Source organism: Peromyscus californicus, unplaced genomic scaffold (genome assembly GCF_007827085.1).
Source record: "Peromyscus californicus insignis strain IS unplaced genomic scaffold, ASM782708v3 Scaffold_15__1_contigs__length_86483966, whole genome shotgun sequence".
NCBI classification, from domain to species: domain Eukaryota; kingdom Metazoa; phylum Chordata; class Mammalia; order Rodentia; family Cricetidae; genus Peromyscus; species Peromyscus californicus.
The window spans coordinates 74,058,444-74,081,714 of record NW_026294447.1 but is presented as its reverse complement, the minus strand read 5'-3'; the positions used below and the strand labels follow the sequence as shown (position 1 = coordinate 74,081,714).

The window sequence follows — 23,271 nt, the reverse complement described above, 5'->3', positions numbered from 1 at the left end:
ATTCTTAGGTTTGGCCTTTTCATGGTATCCCAGATTTCCTGGATACTTTATGTTATGACTTTTTGGCTTTGGTATTTTCTTTGACTGACGAATCTATTTCCTCTGTTGTATCCTCTACACCAGAGATTCTCTTCTATCTCTTGTGTTCTGTGGGTTATGCTTGCATCTGTGTTTCCTGTTCATTTACTCAGATTTTCTATTTCCAGCATTCCCTCTGTTTATGTCTTCTTCATTGTTTCTATTTCACTTTTCAGGTCTTGGACTGTTTCCTTCACAATGTTTAATTGCTTTTTCATGGTTTTCTTGGCTTTCTTTAAGGGATTTGTTGATTTCTTCCCATTTTTTGTTTGTCTTTCCCTCAGTTTTTAAGGGAATTTTTCATTTGCTCTTTAAAGGCCTCTAGTTTCTTCATAAAGTTATTTTTAAGGTTGTTTTCTTCTGCTCTACATTGTGATGTTCAGGACTTGCTGTTGTAGAAGGGCTAGGTTCTGGTGATACCATATTGCTTTTTATGTTGTTGTATGTATTTTTGCACTGGTGTTTACCCACCTCTTCCTCCAATAGGTGCAAGAGGTGCCTGTGTCTGAGTGAGCTGCTATTGGTCCAATTTGTGCTTGCTGTGTCTGTGTCTCAGGGGGCCCTTCTGGGACCAATCTTAGCTCTTGATCTAATTGGAGCTGGCGGCAGATTCTGTATCTCCAGGAGCTGTTCTTGGCCCAATCCAAGCTAGCTGATTCTGTGACTCACGGAGCCACTCTTGGTATTATCAGGGCTCTTGGTCCAGTCAGAGCTGGCAGATTCTGTGTCTCAGGAAGTTACTCTTGGTCCAATGAGAGTTGGTGGTTCAGTTTCCATGTCTCAGGAAGCTACTGTGGTCACAGGTGGATGGGTATCGAAGTAGGGCACGGAAGTTATTGATTGCAGGGTCTGATGGGGGGGGGGGGGTTCTGGTGTGTGGGGGCTTCCCGTAGGAGTTTTCCCTGCTGGCTGTCAACTGGGTAAACTCTTTAGAATGGCTTGTATTTCTTAATGGTTAAAAATGTCCTGTCCTCTTTCTTTGGCTATTTGCCAGACAAGCTACTAGAGGCCTGGGGTGGCTGCTGTTGTCAGCAGGGACCTCAGATTGTGATTCTTGGCAACCCCATCTGTAAGCATCATGTTGTCCTCTATCAGTTTCCAATGGACTTCAGTAGTTGGGAACAGAAGCAAAGGAAGGAGCAAGAGTGGGATGGCAGGCCCCATGCCACAGGCGCCATGTACAGTGATCTGACATTTATGTAGCATTTTATTCTTTAAAATTATATTCATTGGTGTTATCTCCTTAGATAGTAATAGTGAGCCCTGAAGGTAGATGTTCTTCAATGTGAAAGCCCAAGACACATATATCCATAAATGATTAAGTGATTTACTTAGGGGTCATATGCCTATTAGAAGTGTTGAGTCAAGACACTATGGCTCAGACTTCTACCTCCAGGCTAACTCTTCTTCAGTACAGCATTTTCGGGTAGCATTTTATTTTTTGAGATAAAAAGCCAAAATAAAGACAAAATATTCCTATGAGCAGAAAGTTTTAGTGCAAGAGGGCCAACTGTGGTGATATTTTGTTTGTTCTCTTGCTTGCCTGAAGATCAGAGGGCAGAGCTAGCCACTAGTTAACCATAGAGGCTAGGCATTGGTGGCACACACCTTTAATCCCAGCACTAGGGAGATGAAGACAGGAAGTGAAATGACTGGGCAGAGAGGAATAGAAGGTGGGAGGAGACAGGAGCTAGGGCCCATTTGGTCTGAGAAGGCATAGAGGTAAGAGGTAGCTGTGGCTTGCTCCTTTGTCTCTCTGATCTTTCAGCATTTACTCTGATATTTGGCTCCAGGTTTTTATTATTAAAAGCAATTAGGACTGTACGGTGGTGGTGCATGCCTTTAATCCCAGCACTTGGGAGGCAAAGGCAGGCGGATCTCTGTGAGTTCGAGGCCAGCCTGGTCTACTAAGTGAGTTCCAGGACAGGCTCCAAAACTACACAGAGAAACCCTGTCTCAAAAAAAAAAAAATCAAGATTCAAGCGATAGCCTACTCTGTATTTTCAGGAGGGAAAATAGTTTTCTTGACGATCTGTGATGAACTGGGGGTAAATAAAGTCTTAAAGAAGTTTTCATAGCAAGGAATACACCATTGTGTGTGGCCTTCTCACCACATCACAGCTTGTGGACTCCACTCAAAGGCTCTGCATTTTGTTGGCAAGTTCTACAGAGAGAGAGAGCATGTTTGTGTCTTGATGAAGATACCCAGAGAGGGACTAAGAAACTTCCCCCAGAGCAGAATATGAAAGAGACAAACCAGAGAATAATTAATCAACAAAAAATTCCTGGCATTTCACCTTTTACAATCTTTCCAGGCCCTCTTCCAAGATGTTCCTTGAGCCATAGATGCAGGAGCTGTGATGTAGATGGATCTGTTGTGACTGGGCTCTTCTTGATCTGTTGAGCTTTTTGTCCAGTGGAGTTGGCTGTGATATTCAGAACACTAGGAAGTCCTCTGAGAAACAGCTTCTCCTAGAAATGGCTACAGAAACAAGACCATAACAATGGCAATATCAATAGACAGGTTAGTGTGTAAGGGGGAGATGTTCACCAGTCCCACCTCTAAACAAAGAACTACAGGTGCATAATTATGTATGGGAGAAGAATTAGCATCTCTCAGGGGTTGTTGTCCAATGCAGAGTGGACAGCCTTGAAACCACATATACACCAACAACAACAACAACAGATCCTGCAGATTGTATTTTTATATATTTGTGCACACATATATGCACATACATAACAATAATAAACAAAAAGGGATTATCACATTAAGAATGGAGGGCATGGGAAAATTTTGAGGGAGGGGAGCTGGGAGAAGTTGGAGGGAGGAAAGGAAGGAGGAAATGGTGTTAATTCTATTTCAATTAAAAAATGCTGCTGCTGCTGCTGATGATGATGATGACCATGATATGATAAAACAGCATCAGAAGGAAGAATAGAAAGGACAGGAAACTGCTGCTTGGCATGCTGATGTACTGTGATGGTGGTAGAGGGGTCAAACATGACATCATTCAGCATTATCTCCCATCCATTCACCTGAGCATCTCAGTTCGATCAGAGTCAAGAAGGCTGCCACAAAGCCCACCTCATATGTGATAGGGCCTGGAGGTGTGCAATTTGTCCATCATCTCTTCATTCATTGTAGAGTTGTCTATGGGGTTGTAGGTTCTGGGATATATATCAGGAAATATATATAAAATCAGGAAACACATGAAAGTTCCTTCCCTTACTGTGTGTCTGTTAACAGTGGAGGACAGTAAACAAGTTAACTAAGGTATATGTTCATAGACTTAAGATAAAAAGTTAAGTGTGCTGTGAAGGAAACTCAGGCCAGGTAGGGGTTCAGAGAGTGACCATACTGAGGGATATTATCATGGAGATAATTTATATAGAGAGAGGTCCTTAAGGAATGCTATTTGGGGGTGTAGCCTTGGAGAGAAAATTAGGTTTGGAGGAAAACATGAAATAGAGCCTCAGTCATGAAACCAGTGCTGTTATAAAGAAAGAAAGGGAATAGGCTATTTCTCTCCTCCTCCTATGATGACACAGCAAGGTGGCATCTCTCTGAAAACCAGGTATCTTCCAACAGAAACAGCATAAGCCAGCAATTTCATCTTGGCCTTTCCAGCCTTTGAGACTGTTGTTTAAGCCACCCCAGTCTGTGGTACTTTTGTCACATCATCCTGAACTCACCACAGTGTATTTGGTTTCTATTAGAAGCTTCTCTGCCCATCTTTCAGAGGTCTCTCTAAAGATGTGACAATTGTATAGTGACTTGAATGGAATCAAACAGTGTGGGTTCGTGAGGCAGAGTGGTGGCTGTGTCTGTGTACCAGAAATAAAAAGCAGCCATCATTGTTAGAGCTGAGATGGAGAGAGAGGAAGACAGAACACACAGCTCTGACTACTGGTGAAGCCACACAGCCTACAGTCCTATATGTTTTTTACCTAAGATAGCATACCCTTCTTCCACCTGGCTTGATCACTCCCCTTCCTAATGCAAGACTGCTTTTTTCATAGATGAAGGGGTCCTTTGTCTGTTGCATTTGTCTATCATTTCAAGGAAATAAAGCTGCAGTGATAAAGTCTCTTTTTTAATCAAGCACTATGCTCTTTAAAAGAGTGTTACTTTATTTTGATTGACCCATTATAATTGAACAGGAACCTGAAGGACATTCTGTTAAGGAGTACAGTGATTAACCTTGTAATTTCTGCAGAGTTGGAGGAGCAGCATCGGGCCAAACTTGACAGACTCAAGGCTCCTGGACAGAAATTACCACACAACTTGTGGTGTTGACCTATCTATCATGCTCCCATTCATATTGAGCAACCCACCACTTGAAGAAAAGAAAACAGCCCTTGAAAGGTTTACTGATTCCCATGGGGAGCTAAGGTAAGCTGTTATACCACCCTCTGCTTTGGCGACACTCATTACCAAAAGGAAACACTCCACTAATGATTATTTTTACCCAATTATGAGAGCAGTTATGTGCTGTTTGGAAATCAGATGTGCATAAAATTGCCAAAAAATATCCAAATATCACCACCTAGAAGCATTGTAAGTCTTAAATTGTACAATTATTCCCATAATGGCCATGATGTCTAATACATATGCAATTATAGAGTGAACCTTTTCAGAACTCAAAGCAGTTGCCCATTGAAATCCTGAACATGTATCTATGGTATAGTATATGTATTTTAATTTTCCAAATTCTACACAATGAAACACAACCATTTGCCAAATTTCATTTATTTGAGTACCCTTTGGGTTACTTCCTGCAGGTACTGCAGTTTTGATATACAGGGAACAAGTAGGACATTTTCTTATAATTTCCTGGGCTTGTTGCCAAGCCATGGAAAAATGATGGAAAAATCCTTTCATTAAACCCTTGCTATTGACATGGTGGGTTTTTTTTTAATGAAACTCTGAGGCCTCATTTTTATTAATAACTGATTAATTTTATCATTACTTTGTGCTAGACAGCCTGGTAGACCCATACGGGATCATATAGGTGATATATATATATATATATATATATATATATATATATATATATATATATATATCCCATATATATATGGGATAATTCCTATTCCTGACTATTTCATGTAATTGTATAAGTGTTGAAGTTAATTCTGACTTACCAGAAATAAGTTCAGTGGTTGCAATATGTAAGACAACTCTTTCTGCATAGTAAGAGTCAGTAATTATATTAAGAGGTTCTGAAAAATCTAATAATACCATGAGAATAGCATACAATTCGAATTTCTGAATTGAGTCATAAGGACTTTGAACCATTTACTTGTTTTTCCTGACCTATAACCTGCCTTTCCTGATTTATTTGCATCAGCATAGAATGTAGAGGCTCCAGAAATTGGGAGCCCCTGTATGAGCCCTTTTTACAATATGAGGTAAAATCCAATTTGTTTTTTTATAAAATAAAATCTCTTGTGTTTTTGGATATTTGTTAATTATCTCTCCCAAAAAATTACTGCAAGCTCTTTGCCAATTTTCATTTTCTGCCCACAATGAAGTATTAGTAAAAGGTACTATAATTTCTACTGGGTCCATTCCTGTCAATTAATGAAGTCTTAATTTTCCCTTTAGAATCAACTCAGAAACCTTCTCCACATATGTCTTTAATTTTTTTTAATATCTTTTCTATTTATTAAAATTCCAGTAGGGGAATGCATAGAGGGTAAAATTACCAGAATGCAATCAAGCTCCGGATCCAAATGATCCACATGTGCATCCTGTAACATCTTTTCCACTAAAGCCAATTTTCTCTCAGTTTCAACTGATAATTCTCTTAGACTATTTAAGTCCTTGTCACCTTTTAAGGTTTAAAACAAATTACTCAGTTCTTGAGTTGTTACTCCAATAGTGGGCCTTTAGGCAATGTCTTCTAGCAAATTTTGAAAGTCATTAAGAGTCTGCAATTGATCTTTCCTGATTTGTACCTTTTGGGGTTGAATTTTTTGTAAACATATTTTATATCCTAAGTAATTAATAGAATCTCTTCTTTGCATTTTTTTTCAAAAGCAATTTGTAATCCTCAGCAAGGCAAAATTTTCTTTACTTCTTCAAACATTTTTTCTAAAGCATCTACATTTGAATCAGCTAATAAAATACTATCCTTATACTGGTAAATTATAGATTTAGAAAACTATACATGAATTGTTTTCAAGGGCTGTTGTACAAAATATTGGCACATGGTGGGGATGTTCAATATCTCTTGTGGGAGAACCCTCCATTGATATCTCTTAACAAGCTGAGAAGCATTATAAGTAGGCACCCACAATGAAGGCAAATTTTTCTCTATCTTGTTGTTGTAATGGTACAGTAAAAAAAGCAGTCTTTTAAATCAATCACTATAATAGGCCATCCCTTCGGTAATAAAGAAGGCAAGGGAATTCCAGACTGTAAAGAGGCCATTGGCTGAATCACCTTATTTATGGCTCTTAGATCTGATAACATTCTACATTTTCCAGATTTCTTTCTTTTTTTTTTTTGGTTTTTCGAGACAGGGTTTCTCTGTGTAGCTTTGCGCCTTTCCTGGGACTCACTTGGTAGCCCAGGCTGGCCTTGAACTCACAGAGATCCACCTGGCTCTGCCTCCCAAGTGCTGGGATTAAAGGCATGCGCCACCACCACCTGGCTCCAGATTTCTTTTTAATAACAAACACATGAGAGTTCCAAGGACTGGTTGATTCATCAATATGGTAAGCATTTAACTGCTCCTTTACCAGCTATTCTAAGGCCTGTAATTTTTCTGATGTCAAAGGCCATTATTTCACCCAAATAGGTTGTCAATCAACCATTTTAAAGGTAGGGTTGTTGGTACCTTTGAAATACAAACAGCTTTTGTCCCCTGATTATGTAAAGCTTGAATGGTCTGTGATTGTCCTTGATAGTATTTTTTGATGTTTCTCCCAGAAGCAGTCCTTATTTTGTAGTTCATTTCTGAGATTGGGGCAATGTTAATCTGTGTTTTCCATTGCTGCAATAAACCACATCCCCATAAATTCATTGTTATGTTAGCCTCATATGATTTCAATGTTCCTGTCTGTCCTTCCAGCCCTATACACCCAACCCATCTTGCACTTTTTTTTACTTGAGACAAGCTGCTAATCCCTAAAAGCTAAACATTTATTTCTGAAGAGGCCAACCTGGGTGCCATGATTTTGGTGCAATTATTGTTACATCTGCACCTGTGTCTACCAAACCCTCAAGTTCTGTGCCATTTATTCATGTTTTTAACTTTAGTCTTTGATCATTTATGGAAGTTTGCGAAAATATTTGCTTTATGGTTTCTCCCGAAATTTTTGTTCAATTTTCTAAAGCTATTGTGGGATCCAGAGACATATGATTTTTAACGAGAGGCATTATATCATTTAATCATTTTGTGGAGGGTTTTCCCCAATGCTGGTAGGGAATTATTGAACTACATTTGTCATTGGGTCCTGCAAGAGGCCCTGCAAGATGATTCCCAATGGCAAAGTGTTACCTTGCCTGTCCCTTATTGATCTACATTCATTAGTCCAATGCTGGCCTTTGCAACACCCTCTGTGTACTCCAGAAGGTTGGAGCCTTCTGTTTGAATTATTTCAATAATAAATATTGTTTCTAGGAGCAATTTGCCTATGCCCCCTTTTCAGATGATCTTGTCTACCACAATTAAAACACCTAACATTTTGATTCTTCTTTGTATTTTTAGAAAGTAGTGCTCCTATCCAAGAATTTTCATTAGAAATATGGGGGCCAATATCAACTGTATCTATGATCCTTTCCTCTATAGGTGCTGATCTTGCCTTAAAGACCTAATCACCCTTTTGCATTCTGCATTAGAATTTTCAAAAGCCAAAGATTCAATTAATATTTGTCTAGCATCTGGATCCAATATCATTCTATTTACAGCTGATGTTAATCTGTATAAAATGTCAGTGAAAGTTTCTTTCAGATCTTTTATAATTTTAGTAAATGATTCAGTCCTCTTTCCTGATTCCTCAACCCTATTCCAAGCAGTCAAATATGCTATATGACATAGAATCATGGTGTTATCATCCAACATACACTCTTTGCAAATCAGCATACTCACCAAGAACTTGGTCTTGGGAAATCTCATGACCTCTAGCCCTACCTCATTATTCCAGGGCCCTGGCTTCCTCTCTCCACCAAGTTCACCATTGTAATTAAGGACCAGCTTCTAATACTGCTGAAACTAAATCCTTCCAGTCTTGTGGAATAATCCTATTCCTAGTTGCCCATGAATTTAACAAAGGGTGTTAATCTTACAAATGGTGAATGCATACCATATGAAACTACTGCTTCCTTAAATCCCTTTAAGTCCAACATATCTACAAGATTCCACTAAACTTGTGCATAGCCTTGGGGATACATATCATCTGGTGGTTGTTGTTGAACAATAACTGGATATACTAAAGTTGGTGTTCTAATAACCGTAGGCCATTCCTCTCCAGTTTCACAATGCAATGGTATGGTAAATTCTGCTCTAAATTCCTCATTCTGTGTCTGAGCATCTTTCTTTTTTCATTAGTATATCTTTCCAGTGCCTGCATCCTATTAACCCACTTGTCATATTTAGCACAAAAAGACCCAACAAGGCTATTATTAGTGATAAAAATATTAATTACCACATTGATAGTATGTATTACCAGTACTATATCAATGTCAGTTAAATCATTAATCTTCCCATATTCTGATTCTAATTTCAAGCTTTCTAAGGTAGCAGTATACAGGGTTCTAGCACTCTGTTGTTATGTTTCCCATTCATAATGTAAAAAAAAAAATCTTTTCAATATTATTTAATTTTCTCCTACTCTCCTAAAGGATTTCTTAAGTCTCTCACCAATTCTGTTGACTTCTCTGGGCAAGAGGCAGCTGACTGCTGGTTTGGAGAGGTCCAGATGGCATATGCAGCAGAGCCAGTTGGCATGACCCCTCCCTCTCTGTGGTTCTGCCACCCATTGGAGCACCAATATGTTGCTGGTGGTGGTTTTTTTTTTTTTTTTACTCTTTTGGTGGAGGGCCACAACCCAGCTCCCAAATAAATCACACACAAAGGCTTATTCTTCATTACAAATGCCCAGCCTTAGCTTGGCATGTTTCTAGCCAGCTTTTCTTAAATTACCCATTTATTCTTCAACAATAGGCTTTTATCTTTCTCTTACTTCTGTAACCTTACTCTCACTCTTACTCCATGGCTGGCTGTGTAGCTGGGTGGCTGGCCCCTGGTGTCCTCTCTCCTCTTTTCTTGTTCCTTCTTCCTTTCCTCCCAGATTTCTTCTTCTATTTATTCTCTCTGCCTGTCAGCCCCTTCTATCCTTTCTCCTACCTTGCTATTGGTTGTTCAGTTCCTTATTAGACCAATCAGGTGTTTTAGACAGGCAAAGTAACACAGCTTTACAGAGTTAAACAAATGCAATGTAAAAGAATGAAACACATCTTTGCATCATTGAGGAAATGTTCCATAGCACAAATGCAACATATCTTAAGAAATATTCTACAACAGTCAATGAAAACACAGATAACTCTTCTGTATAAGCCAAGAAATTCAGCCCCTACAGAGCTCTACAGAAAATAGACAAACTATAATGTTATAAATGATGTCTTAGTCTCCTTTCCTGTTGCTGTGATAAAATATCCTGGGGAAAGCAACTTAATTGTCTTACAATTCCAGGCTATGGCCCATCACTTCAAGAAAGGCAAGGTGGAAAGAATTTGAAGTAGTAGGTCACATTGCACCCACAGTCCTGAGCAGAGAGCAGGGCACTGGTGCATGAGTACTTAGCAGCTGCTCATTTTTGCCACTCCACATAGCTTGGAATCCTCCTTCTAGGGAAGGGTGCCTCCCACAGTGGATGTGTCTTCCCACATCAATTGACAACATTAAGATAATCCTCCACAGACATGCTCACAGGCCAGCTTAATCTAGATAGTCCCTCACTGAGGTGCCCAACCCAGGTGATTCTAGATTCTGTCAAGTAGATGATTAAATCTGTCACACGTGGAAACCATACTGGTTCTCTTGATTATTAATCATTCCTTCTCATTTGATGCCAACCCTAAAAGTAGAGCCCTGATTTAGAAAAGAAATTTGATTGAAGACTTTGACTTCAAAGAAAGGAATATAATCCTTATTATTCATCCCTCATTCTGTGAAACTATTTCTGAAGTGAATTATTCTAAACCCTTCCACTAAAATTTCATCCGCACACATCATATAGTTATATATAATTTGTTTATACACACTGTTTATGTAATTTTGAGAATTGATATATGAGATCCTATGATTTCAAACATGAGAAGTTTCATGAAGTAATTAAATAATTGAAAATTATAGCTGCTGATTCTTTCTGTGCTGACTTAGCAGTAAAGACATCAAAGTCTGAGCGTGGAAAAGACCACATTTAGCACAATCCAGGCATGAGGATGAGAAGAAAGACTAGAAGAAAGTGTACATTCAGTTCCTAGAATTTCCATCATTTTCTAATAAAATCTTCAATTTCGGAACATGTAGCCAAAGTATATTTCAACTAGGAATATTGAATACAGTCCTCAAAGACCTGAAAATATGACTGTAGATAGTTACATAGCAAGGTTCAGAACCACTATTGAAATTCCAGATGCTTAAAACACAAAAGCTTTTATGCTTCTACCTCCATCACAGGTATATGTCCTTTTTTAATGCTTAGCAGTTTTATATTAACAATAAAATGGACAAGTATAAAATTCTAATACAGTTGATTTTAAACACCATGACAATGCTAACATTGGTGCATGCTAATACTTGTGAAATTCAGTGCAGGAACATCTGGAAACCAGGAGGGCTGGCCTCTTAGAATGTGTGCAGTTCCTCTTGTGACTTTGGAAGCTCTGTCTCATCTATAGGTACATGCAGAGCATGGCCAGGCATTGGAGTACAGCAGAGGATGGTACAATAGAAAGAAAATCAACCAAGCCAAGGAAAAGAGAGTAACCTTCAGAAATTATGTTTTAGATGAAGTTAAACACAGAAGCCGATTTTTTAAACCCCACTATGAATTTATTTCAGGATGTAAACCCCAGGCTTCTTGGAGAATATGAAATTGTCAGAGCGATGTGGATGATTCCTTCCTGTAGTTGACAGTGATTTCCTTCATAATGGGGCTTCCTCTGGTATGTAAAAAGAATTACTACTTTCAAATTCTCCTTTAAATGCTTTTTCCCTCCCCCACAAGTTCCCCTTTCCTTTAGGAAGGTCACTAGGCAAGCACTGAAACCATAAAAAGAACACAGTGAGTACCAGATAAGTGCCTGATTTACATGGATATCCTGGCTCACAGACCACTTGTCTATAAGGTGGAGGGCCCCATCTGCACTATGACCCTCTCTTCTATGATCATATGTTGGTGGTCTCCAAACACATATAATGACAATATTTGTTCTTGTTACACATTCCCCCACAACCACAGTTCTTAACACTATACAACCTGAAGACAATGGTAGAAGCTAGTGTGTGTATTGAGCCCCTAAAACACTCCAGCATTGTTGTTGGCACTGGAATCAATTTTGATACTTTTGGAGAAGTGTATCTCATCTCAGCATGTTGAGTGTAATCACTGGATATTTGTGGGGAAAAATAGGTTTTCCCATTGTCACGTAGCAAAGTTCAACACCACTACTGAAATTCAGATTTCTGTAACATGAATGTTTCTTTCATTCGTGCATCCATATAATTCATAAATGTCCCTCTTGATGCTTACTTTACATTAACAATAAAATAGATGATAATCTAATTCAATTTCCAGCAGGCCAGGACAATGGTGACAGTAGCATATACTAATGCAGCCCAAATTTGATACAGAGGCATCCAGAAAACATGGACATCATAAATACGGACATTTTTTCATGAAAAGATATCTGAAAGATGGATTTTACACATAGGAGTATAAAGAATGTGACTAAATGTTGGGGTATAGTAGAGTGGTGGGGCATTTACCTGGCTTTGGAAAGGCCCTGGGTTCTTGGCTGTGCTGCTTAGTACAAAACAGGACAATAAAAATTAATATCAAAACAAAACCTCAGAAGTGATAAATTATGTGATCTTAAGAGGCTGGGGACACCGGGTGGTGATGGTGCACACCTGTAATCCCAGCACTCGGGAGGCAGAGGCAGGCGGATCTCTGTGAGTTCGAGGCCAGCCTGGGCTACAGAGTGAGTTCCAGGAAAGGCACAAAGCTACACAAAGAAACCCTGTCTCAAAAAAAAAAAAAAAAAAAAAAAAAAAAAAAAAAAAAAAGAGGCTGGAGTGCTAACACAGCAGTTAAAATGTTACTCCTGCAGAGACCCCGAGTTTGGTTCTCAGCATCCATGATGGATGACCCACAACTACCTGTAACTCCAACTCCAGGGGCTCTGACTCTGGCCTCCACAAGTATCTGCACAAATAGAGGGAAGGGAGAAGATAAAGGAGGGGGAGGGAGAAGAGAGAGAGGGGGAGGGGGAGAATTATGAAGAGCAAATTTAAACATAGAGGCACAACTATAATTCCCCAGTAATTTTATTTCAAGATGAAAACCTCAGATTTGTGAATGGTTACATGGCTGTCAGGGGAAGTCATTAACAATTTCTTGTAGTATTTGACAAGGATTTTGTTCATTGTGTGGCTCCAGTTAGTATGGGATGAAATCAATGATCATGCCTGATAAGCTCTCCGTCTGCTGTCCAGAACAATTACTACTTTTGAAATTCCACCAAAAAAAAGTGAAGCCAAAACAAGAATCATACGAGTACACAAGACAACTAGTATCTTGTTTATATTCACACGAATTTTGGCTTGAAGCATTTCCTCAGAGGTAGGTACAGGGCCACTGTCTGCACTACCACCTGAACCTTCTTCTTCACAGTTTGGTGGTTGCCAACCATGCACACAGTGACAATGGCCTCTGTTGTTACACACCCCTCTGTGATTACAGGCAGCGACGTCGCATGTAAAATTCAAGTTTTGATGAAAAACACAAGATTGCTTTCTACAGTATTTCCCTGGGCCACAGGTTGCACCATCCACTACAAGCCCCATACTTGGAATACCTGTCCCATGGTGTACATCATACCCAAAGCAGTGTTCTTCTTGAATATCTTGTATCCTTATGTGATGAAATGTAGTGTGCTCACCTCCACCAGGTACACGAATGACACCATCACAATGTAGCAGTCCACAAAAAATATCATCATCTTGACATGCCTTAAATCTGGTTCCTGTTCGAAACAACTTCAACCCACAGTTTCCAAATCGGTCACCTTTCATATTTAACTGTTTATAGCATGCTGGTTTTGCATCCTTTACTTGGTATCCAAAAAGAGCTTGACACTGCAAATCACGGTCACTGCAATTTCCTGAAATGCAAACTGCTAGTGGTGAGCAGGGAGTTCCATCTTGGATGTAAAAATTTTTGGGGCAATTCTGTGAGTTTCCATCACAGTATTCTGGCAGATCACAAATACCAAGTTTGTCTCTGCACACAGTTCCAGCAGGTGCAAATGAACATTGCTGACAGCAACGTCCTACATCACAACTACTTCCCGAAGTAAAGCGACAATTGGTTGCACAACAGCTATTATTGATACACTCTTTCAAGGGACCACAGTCACATTGCTCATTGGCATTCACCTTGTTATCTCCACAGCGAGGAACATCATATACTTCTCTATAAAATTGAGAACGAGGGAAAGTCAGGCAATTGTCGACTTTAGTTACTATAGTATGTAGGTCAGCCTGGGAACAATTGCTCATCATATCCATAAGAGCAGGAAATTCATTCATGACACAACTGCTTCTTCTGAAACAAACACAGCCCGGTTTATCATGGTGTAAACCCAGACTGTGACCTAGTGCGTGACACAAAAGAGCTGTACCCAGAAATTTATGCATGTTTATAATATGTACATATACTATTCCTTTAAATTTTGAGCATGCTTGATTCTGCATGGCTGCATAATCTACACCTCCATATTGCAATCCTGCTAAAAGAGCATGAGTGGTGGTCCTCATATCCTTATTTGCGTATGCATTCTTTTTGTAAGTGCCGAAGTTTGACATAATTTGTTGAGGATCGTTTTGCCACTGGTTTATATCCAGTCCATTATGAGTTTCCCAAATCTCTATGACATAGGGATAGACACGCAAGCCAGCTTCTTTATAAATGCTGTCTGCTATGTTGTTCATAATCAATATAAACTCAAGTGAGGCAGTGTAGTTGCGGATATTTCTGGTTACTTCAATAGTTATCGTGTAGTACATTCTTACTAATTTCGTATGCACACGCCACAAATACACTGGAGCTGCTCTGGGACTTCCAGCAAGCTGCATCTCTTCAAGGAATTCATCTGCCTCCACCACATTCTCTTCATTGGTACACTTTTTAGACTTACGAAACCCTTCTTCTACCACAAGCCGAGAAACAACATGCTCAAATTTGGAAGAAGATGCCAATGGTTTGATTTCATAGGTGAAGTCATCCACCTGTAGCATGCCATTCAGACCTCCATTGCAGGTATCTAGTGTCGCGAGGGACCCAGGGACCCCTTCCAGGTAGCTGTAGAAGTAACAGTCTCGAGGGACAAATGGGTAGTCCTCCTGCTCTGCTCCTTGATCGTTAGTAGTGTACACAGGAAGATTTTCAGGAATCATGTTCTTCTTGAGTTTCATGTGGACCACGTGTCTTTGTCCTCTGAAGCGCATGCTATAGGCGAGCTGGTCTGGCCTATCACTTCCACCCATTCTTTGGGGAACCTTCCTGGGGATCACAACTTCAGAGGTAGTGAAGCGCCATTTGGGTGGGCCCTGGGAGCAACAGACAGGGCACAACAGTACCCAGAGCACAGACAGCCAGAGAGAACCTCCCAGGAGGACTTGAGTCCAGGTAGATGCCCGGAGGAAGGGGGCCATGGACCAAAGCAAATGTGGTCCACTGGGAGGCAGACAAGACTAAGACCTCAAAGTTCACACCAGGTCATGAGGAGAGCAGAGTGTGGCAAGAGGTTTACAACCTCTGATAAGTAAAGGAAGAGAAGCTGTTACCTAACAATGCTGTGCTCATTCAAGCATTGTGTGCTCAGTGATCTGGAGAGCCTATGGTAGGAGCCCCAGGGAACAGAAAAAGTGGGAGGCACTTGAAGAAATGCATATATGTGTGTGTGGTAAATCATCTTATATCCAAATGTGAAAACAAGTGGGAAAAAAATTCTGATTTTAGTTCAGGTAAGAATTTTCAAAAAAAAAAAAAAGAATTTTCTTTGTTTCATTTTTTCTTTTTCTTTTTTGCCAAATACTAGATGAGGAAAGGAAAGACTTGAACATTTATTTACATCAGGAAACAATAGTAAAACAGTAGGTGTCCCTCCACCAGGGATCTTGTGGGGAGAATTGTTGTTTGTAGAGAGAGCTTCATTTGGGCATTTTTTTTTTTGGTCTTGTCTTTTGCTTGTATACTATAATTTCTGAATTTGTGGTTTTCTGGTTTATGTGTGTGGGGGTGAGTGTACATCTATGTGTGTGTATCTCTGTGTGTGAATATACACACATATTTCTTGTGGCTTTTTTCAATTTGTACATAAATTATGGTTTATTTTCTCAAGAGAGAAGGGAAATGCAGCTATGTGGGTGGAGAGATGTGGAGGATCTGAAAGGAACTGGAGAATGGGAAACTGTAAGCCTATCAAGGCACCTGTGTGGTCAGGCCCCTTCCCCAAGGACTTCTAACTGTCAGGTTCCACCCACAGAACATTCCAACTGCCCTAAGGGCTGGACTCAGCCCTTGTCTTACAGAGTAAGAAGCCCAAGCTCTGGATTCAAAAATCCCACCAGTCCCCACCCCAAGAAACTCTATATAAACCCTGCCTTCTGTTCAGTTCCCTGATGTTTCTCACCTGAGCAGAGGCAGCCACCCTCCTGGTTTTTTCCCTCCCAATAAATCACTTGTGTGAGGTATGTTGTGTTGTGTGACTTTGTGGTATTCCCAGGCTCCCAACTGCCAGGACACCTTTCCATCTGAACTGTAATACTTACAGAAACCATGATCAGAACACATTGTATAAAATTTTTTTCAATAAAAAAGCTAAAAGAAGTAAAGCAACTAGAGATGATCCATGGAATGTAAGACTACACAGATGCTATGAAAAGAAAAACTCAGGTTGGAAAGCATAATTTCTCTTCAAATTCCAGTGAGTGATTCCAGTCCTCAGAAGGCTATAAACATATTCTAACCTACGAATGTTCATAGCATTATCATTTCTAAGTTTATTCCAAACACTCCAAAAAGACCCACTCCTCAATCAGTGACAGCTAAACTTCTCCACTGAATGATCCTCTGCATTAACATCAACACATTTCTTTCTTTTTTTTTTTTCTTTTTTTTTTTTTTTTTTTTTTTTTTTTTTGGTTTTTCGAGACAGGGTTTCTCTGTGTAGCTTTGCGCCTTTCCTGGAACTCGCTTTGGAGACCAGGCTGGCCTCGAACTCACAGAGATCCGCCTGGCTCTGCCTCCCGAGTGCTGGGATTAAAGGCGTGCGCCACCACCGCCCGGCCTCATCAACACATTTCTAACATCTGCAATGGCATGGGGGAATCTCACAGAGAACATGACTAGGGAAGGGAAGCAGACCGAAGGTTATCCTCTATAAATGTTTTCATTTGAAGGGAACTGAAGAACAATGCAAACTGATTGATGGGATTAGTGAGACAGTCAGTAATTTCCTCATGTATGGTATAATAGCTCATGGAGAGACATGTCTGGAGTGGCAGAAAGTCGCAGTCAGGTATTCTCACATGATGGCCTCCAAGGAAAACATCATGCTCATTTTAAGTGTTTGTATGTGACTGCATGCTAGGTACACTTAGATGAGTATGTCTGATGAAGTCTCTTAGTTTAGATTTTTTACACCTCTTTCATACACCATTGACATCTCATAAGACACTTTCCTTCCCGTTAAAATACCATTTTAACACTGGATTACATGTATGTAGATTCAACTCGGTACAGAAAATTACTGACTTACCTCCTTTATTTCTCTCTCTTTTTACTCTACTTAGTTGGGATCTGACTTAGTTAGGGTTTCTATTGCAACTTTGGGAGAAAATGATTTATTTCAGCTTACAACTCTCAGATCACACTCTATCATGGAGGAAATTTGGGGCAGAGACTCAAGCAGGACAGGAATTGGAGGCAGAAAATTACACAGGGGCCACAGAGGAGTGATGCTTACTGGCTTGTGCTCTGTTACTTGCTCAGCCTTCTTTCTTATAGCACCCAGGACCAATATCCCAGGAGTAGCACCACCCAGTGAGCCAGACCCTCTCGCATCAGTTAATCAAGAGAATACACCATAGGCTTGCCCACAGGCCAGCCTGATGGGGGCGTTTTCTCAGTTGAGGTTCCCTTTTCCAAAATGACTCTAGCTGTGTCAGGCTGACATGAAACTGGCCAGCATGACTGAATCCTTGTCAACTTGACATGAAGATACTTCAGTATTCAATGAGAATTTTTTCTTTCTCATTTGTCCCCAAGATGGCATGCTAATATTAATATTTCATTATAAGACATTAAATAACTTTAAAAGTCCAAATCTTTAAAAAGTTTGGTCTCTTTAAAATATATAAAGCCCCTTTCAAAATTCAACTTCCATGCTGTTCTTTTTATTATCCAGGATTACCTTCTTACCAAAACACCAGATAAAGGCACACAAAAGGAAAAAGAAGAGGAGAAGGAGGATTATTTTAGACCAATCTCCCTGATGAATATAGATTTAAAATTTTTCAATATAATACTGGCAAACTGAATTCAATATTTCATTAAAAAGGTTATTCACCATGATAAAGTTAGTTTTTTGCATTAATACAGGATGGTACAGCATATATAAATCAATAGATATAATCCACCACATATTAGGTTCAAAAACAGAAACCACATGATCATCTCATTAGATGGAGAAAGGCTGTTAACAAAATCTATAATTCTTTCCTGATTATTAGAGGTAGAAGTTGCACACAGGATGTATACAATAAACCTATAAATAACAGTATGCTAAGTAGAGAAAGAAAGAAGAGACACAAATACGAAAACTCAAAGTGGTCTTCCTTGCAGATGACACGATTCTATGTATAAGAAGTCCTAAAGATAAAGAAACCCTTAGAGGCTGATAAACACTTCTAGCAGAGTATGAGGATTCAAAGTGAACACACAAAAATCCAGAGATTCCCTATGTACCAATGACAATCATACTGAAAAATAAGTTGTGTAGATATTTTTCTTTCACAATAGATACACACAAAATAAATAAATATCAAATAAATAAATACTTGGGGAAAGTCTGAACCCAAAAATGAAAGAACTCTATAATGAAAACTTTAAGATATTGAAAAAGAAATTGAGGAAGATATCAGAAGATGAAAAGATTTTGCTTGCTCAAGGACTGGAAGAATTAATATCATAAACATGACTATCCTATTGTGCTGGTTAGTTTTTTGTCTACTTGACATAAGCTAGAGTCAAATAAGTAGAGGAAATTCAATTGAGAAAATGCCTCCACTAAACTCCTTGAAATTCCTGCCTTCTGGTTCTTGTCCTGCTTGAGTTCCTGCCTTGACTTCCTCCTTTTCTCCCCAAATGACTTTTGGTCATGATGTTTTATCACAGCAATAGAAAGCAAACTACCAAAAGCATTGGTGTAAATGTAACAGTCGTATTAAATAAGAAACACAGAGCCAAATGGTCTTATTAAATAAGAAACACAGAGCCAAATACAGAGTTAAAAGGCCAAGAGGTCAGAGCAGTAGCTGAGAGCTGAGACTAAAACCGCCTTCTTACCACCCACTACCATCCTTCCCCTGAGAAAGAGACCTATTTCCTGTGTGTCTGTCTTTTTATTGACTTTCTGTTCTGCCTTCTCATTGGTTGTAAACCCAACCACATGACCTCCTCATCACTGCCTGTCTGTACAGACCTCCAGGTCTGCCTGTCATGTGATCGGGATTAAGGGCGTGTGCTACCACTGCCAGACTTCTGCTATAGCTTGCTATTAGCTCTGACCCCCAGGCAACTTTATTTATGAACAGACAAATAAAATCACATTTCGGCACAAATAAAATATGGTGATACACTGGATCCCCTGGAGCTGGAGTTCCAGATGGTTTTGAGCAACCTGAAATGGGTGCTGAGAACTGGACTCATGTCCTCCATAAGAGCAGTACCAGCTCTTAACCAAAGAACCATCTCTCTACCCTGAAGATGGATCCATCTCTTTTCTTATCTCCTAATCCATGCTTTCACTGTCTAGCCTTCCTAATTTTCTTTGTGCATGCATATGTGCATACATGTGAATGTGTGTGTGGAGTATGTTTGTGTATTGTGGTGATATATTGTGTCCCCCCAATATATTGTGCATCCTAATAAACTTATCTGGGGTCAGAGGACAGAACAGCCACTAGATAGTATAGAAGCCAGAAAATGGTGGCGCTCACGCCTTTAATCCTATCACTTGGGAGGCAGAGATCCATCTGGATCTCTGAGTTCAAAGCCACACTGGAAACAGCCAGGCATGGTGACTCCCACCTTTAATCCCAGGAAGTGATGGCAGAAAGCAGAAAAGTATATAAGGCATGAAAACCAGGAACTAGAGCTGGTTAAGCTTTTAGGCTTCTGCGTAACAGTTCAGCTGAGAGCCATTCGGATGAGGACTCAGAGGCATCCAGTCTGAGGAAACAGGATCAGCTGGGGAATTGGCAAGGTGAGGTGGCTGTGGCTTGTTCTGCTTCTCTGATCTTCCAGCATTCACCCCAATACCTTGCTCCAGGTTTATTTTCATTAATAAGACCTTTTTAGATTTGTTCTACAGTGTGTACATGTAGATGTGTATGCAAATATGTGTGCTAGTGCCTCTAAAAGCCAGCAGTTGACAACAGGTATCTTTCTCACTCTCTTTCTGGTTAGTCTTTGAGGCAGACTGAACCTGGAACTCACCAATTTGGCTAGACTGCTTGACCACTGATCTCCAGAGATCTGTCTGGTTCAACCACCTCAATGTTGGGATTACAGGTAGACCCAGACCACCACCTCTGGACTTCAAAATAGGTGTTGGGGGTCTGAACTCAGGTCCTGTTCTTGTGCAACAAACATTTTACCACTTGAGCTATCTCTGAAGACCATATTTTCCTACTCTTTATCCTTTAATCAATTACTTTTTACTATTTCATGTGGTATGCTCAACATGTACAGTTATGTTCTAGAAAACTCCATTACTGGTTAAAAACAAACAAACAAAAAAAACATGCTGACAATGCTGTGGGATGGTCTGTATGTCAAATGTGTTGCTGATTGGTCAATGAATAAATCACTGATTGGCAGTGGCCAGGCAGGAAGTATAGGCGGGACTAACAGAGAGGAAAATTGAGAGAACAGGAAGCTGGGTGGGAGAGACACTGCCAGCCGCCATCAGGACAAGGAAGATGTAAAGTACCGGTAAGCCACGAGCCATGTGGCAAGGTATAGATTAATGGAAATGGATTAATTTAAGCTGTAAGAACAGTTAGCAAGAAGCCTGCCACGGCCATACAGTTTGTAACCAATATAAGTCTCTGTGTTTACTTGGTCGGGTCTGAATGGCTGTGGGACTGGCGGGTGTCAGAGATTTGTCCTGACTGTGGGCCAGGCAGGAAAACTCTAGCTACATGACAATATACACAGTACACAGTGACCAGATGATTTCTTTGTATAATTTGTGTATAAAAATACACTGAAACTAAAATAAAATGGTATACAGAATTAGACTATGATCCTCCCCATTCTCTAATGTCCTCAAATCCCAGGTCTTACAGTTAGATCTGCATAAGTCATGAAAGTTGATGACCTTGAAAAAAACCCTTCACATCAAGACATGCATGAAGGGGAAGAGTATGGTGATATTTCATTTGTACTGGAATATGATTTTATTTGTATGTTAATAAATAAAGTTGCCTGGGGGTCAGAGCTAATAGCAAGCCATAGCAGAAGCCAGATGGTGGTAGCACATACCTTTAATCCTGATCACAATACAGGCAGATCTCTGTGTGTTCAAGGATACAGCCAGCATGAAGACACACGCCTTTAATATCAATACCAACCATAGAGACCTGGAGGTCTGTATAGACAGGCATTGACTAGGAGGTCATGTGGTTGGGTTTACAACCAATGAGAATGCAGAACAGAGAGAGTCAATAAAAAGACAGACACACAGGAAGTAGGCCTCTTTCTCAGGGGAAGGATGGATGGAAGCAGCAGGGAAGTGTAAAAAAGGGATTTTAGTATCAGCTGTTGGCTGCTGCTCTGACCTCTTGGGCTTTTAACTCTGTATTTGGCTCTGTGTTTCTTATTTAATAAGACTGTTACATCTACAGAAGAGTATAAGTCAATGGTATAGATCAGATCATAGAAGAAAACTTCGCCAAACTAAGAAAAGACACATCCACATAAATACAAGCAGCACAGAGAACATCACACAGACAAGACCAGAAAAGAAAACCTTCATGATATGTCATAGCTAAAACACTAAGTATGAATAACAAAGAAAGTAAATTGAAATCTGCAGTAGAGCCCATCCCATTCCTCTGTGCCAACTGCCAATACCTACAAACACTCTACCTGGGATCTCAAGTGGCCACACTGAGCTGGGATTCAAGTAGGTGATAACATTCTCCTTCCTTCCCATTACAGTCTCTCCAGTCTCATTCCCAACCCTGTAGTAGACTACTTGCAGGTGCCTCTCCTCCCTCCCTAACTCCATTCCCTGGGGACTCTATGGAACCTTGCTACAGACCCAGATTTTTCCATTCCTGTGGACCTTCTCACAACCCCTTCTAGTCCAACCCCATTCCTTTGTGTCAGCTTTTGGTACCTAGAAACTATCTCTACCTGGAACCCCAAAGGCCACATCTAGCAGGGATGCAGGTAGCTGATTCACACTATCCCTCCTGTCCTCCATTAAGATTTTTCCATTCTCACCCTCAGCCCAATAACATCCTGCTCACAGGTGCCCCTCCTTCAGCCCTAACTCCACTCACTGGAGATATCAACTCTTAGTATAGACTCGAGGTCCCTTTAGTGTTTCGTCCTTGTCTCCCCTCATTAGTCTTTATCTTACTGCAACCTACTTGCAGGGGACCCTCCTCCCACCACACTTCCAACCCTCTGGACCCCACCTTGCTGTGGGAATAGGATCCCCTTAGCTCCTTCCTGTAGCCCCTCTCAGTCTTTTCTCCTAGCTTGCCTCTAATCCTTTCTGCCACCCACTGACTACAGAAACACTCTCTACTAGGCAACCCACAGGCACCACACTTTCCTAAGATCCAGAGAGGGCAACAGAAACCAACAAGTGGTACACCCACTCAAAAAAGACAAGACCAGATAGCAACACCTAGAATCACCTCAATCATCCTAAATCCAGATGCCTAGATGCCAGCACAAAAGCACAAACGTTAACACTCAAGACAATATACCAGAGTAGACCCTTAGAAATTCAATACAGCTGAAGTGCAAAATAAGTCCTTTAAAATAGCAGTTATGAATCTGTCAAGGAACTTAAAGAGGATATGGATACATTCCTTAATGAAGGCTGTGAGAACACAAAGAGCAGAATGAAATAATGGAAATAGTTCAAGCTGTAAAGGTAGAAATAGAATCACTAAAGAAAACCCAAACTGAGATAAGACTGGATAAAAACAGGATGTCAAATAATAAGCTGAGAGGTAAACCTCATCAACAGATTACAAGATGTGGAAGCGAGACTCTTGGGCATTGGTGACAAACTAAAAGGCCTGGATACCTACTCAAAGAAACTCTAGGAACAAAACACCCAGCAAATGTGAGACACTATGAAAAGAACAAACCTATGAATAATAGTAATGAGGGAAGGAGAGGAAATCTAGGTGAAAAGCACAGAAAAATACTTTCAACAAAACCAGAGAAGAAAATTTCCCTTAATGAAAGAAGGAGGTGCCTGTCAATGTACAAGAAGCATGCAGAATACCAAATAGAACCAGAAAAGAAATTCTCCATGACAGATACCTAGTAATCAAAACACTAAAAGTACACAATCAAGAAAGAATATTAAAAGCTCCAAGGGTAAAGTACCATGTAATATATGAAGGTGGAACCATAACA

General features: G+C 40.1%; 2 protein-coding genes across 5 annotated transcripts in view; one reads left to right on the top strand and one right to left on the bottom strand.

Moving 5' to 3' along the window:
* Positions 1-21,463, top strand: part of LOC128111146 (uncharacterized) — a 49,044-nt gene extending 27,581 nt beyond the window's left edge. For 3 of the 4 annotated variants that reach the window (XM_052739422.1, XM_052739421.1, XM_052739420.1), the window contains 2 exons: positions 4,296-4,471; positions 11,154-12,345. The gene's annotated coding sequence lies outside the window, so the exon portion shown is untranslated. Of the gene's footprint in view, positions 1-4,295; positions 4,472-11,153; positions 12,346-20,067 lie in introns of those variants that run through there. The other variant, XM_052739419.1, reaches the window with a different exon arrangement.
* On the bottom strand, positions 12,605-16,467 carry LOC128111145 (disintegrin and metalloproteinase domain-containing protein 21-like). The gene has a single exon (XM_052739417.1). It carries the CDS (start codon positions 15,027-15,029, stop codon positions 12,777-12,779), a length of 2,253 nt encoding a protein of 750 aa, XP_052595377.1. The 5' UTR covers positions 15,030-16,467; the 3' UTR covers positions 12,605-12,776.
* Positions 21,464-23,271: the final 1,808 nt, after the last annotated feature.

Coding starts and splice junctions, on each gene's coding strand:
- LOC128111145 (XM_052739417.1), bottom strand. CDS start 15,029: ATGGCCCCCTTCCTCCGGGCATCTACCTGGACTCAAGTCCTCCTGGGA.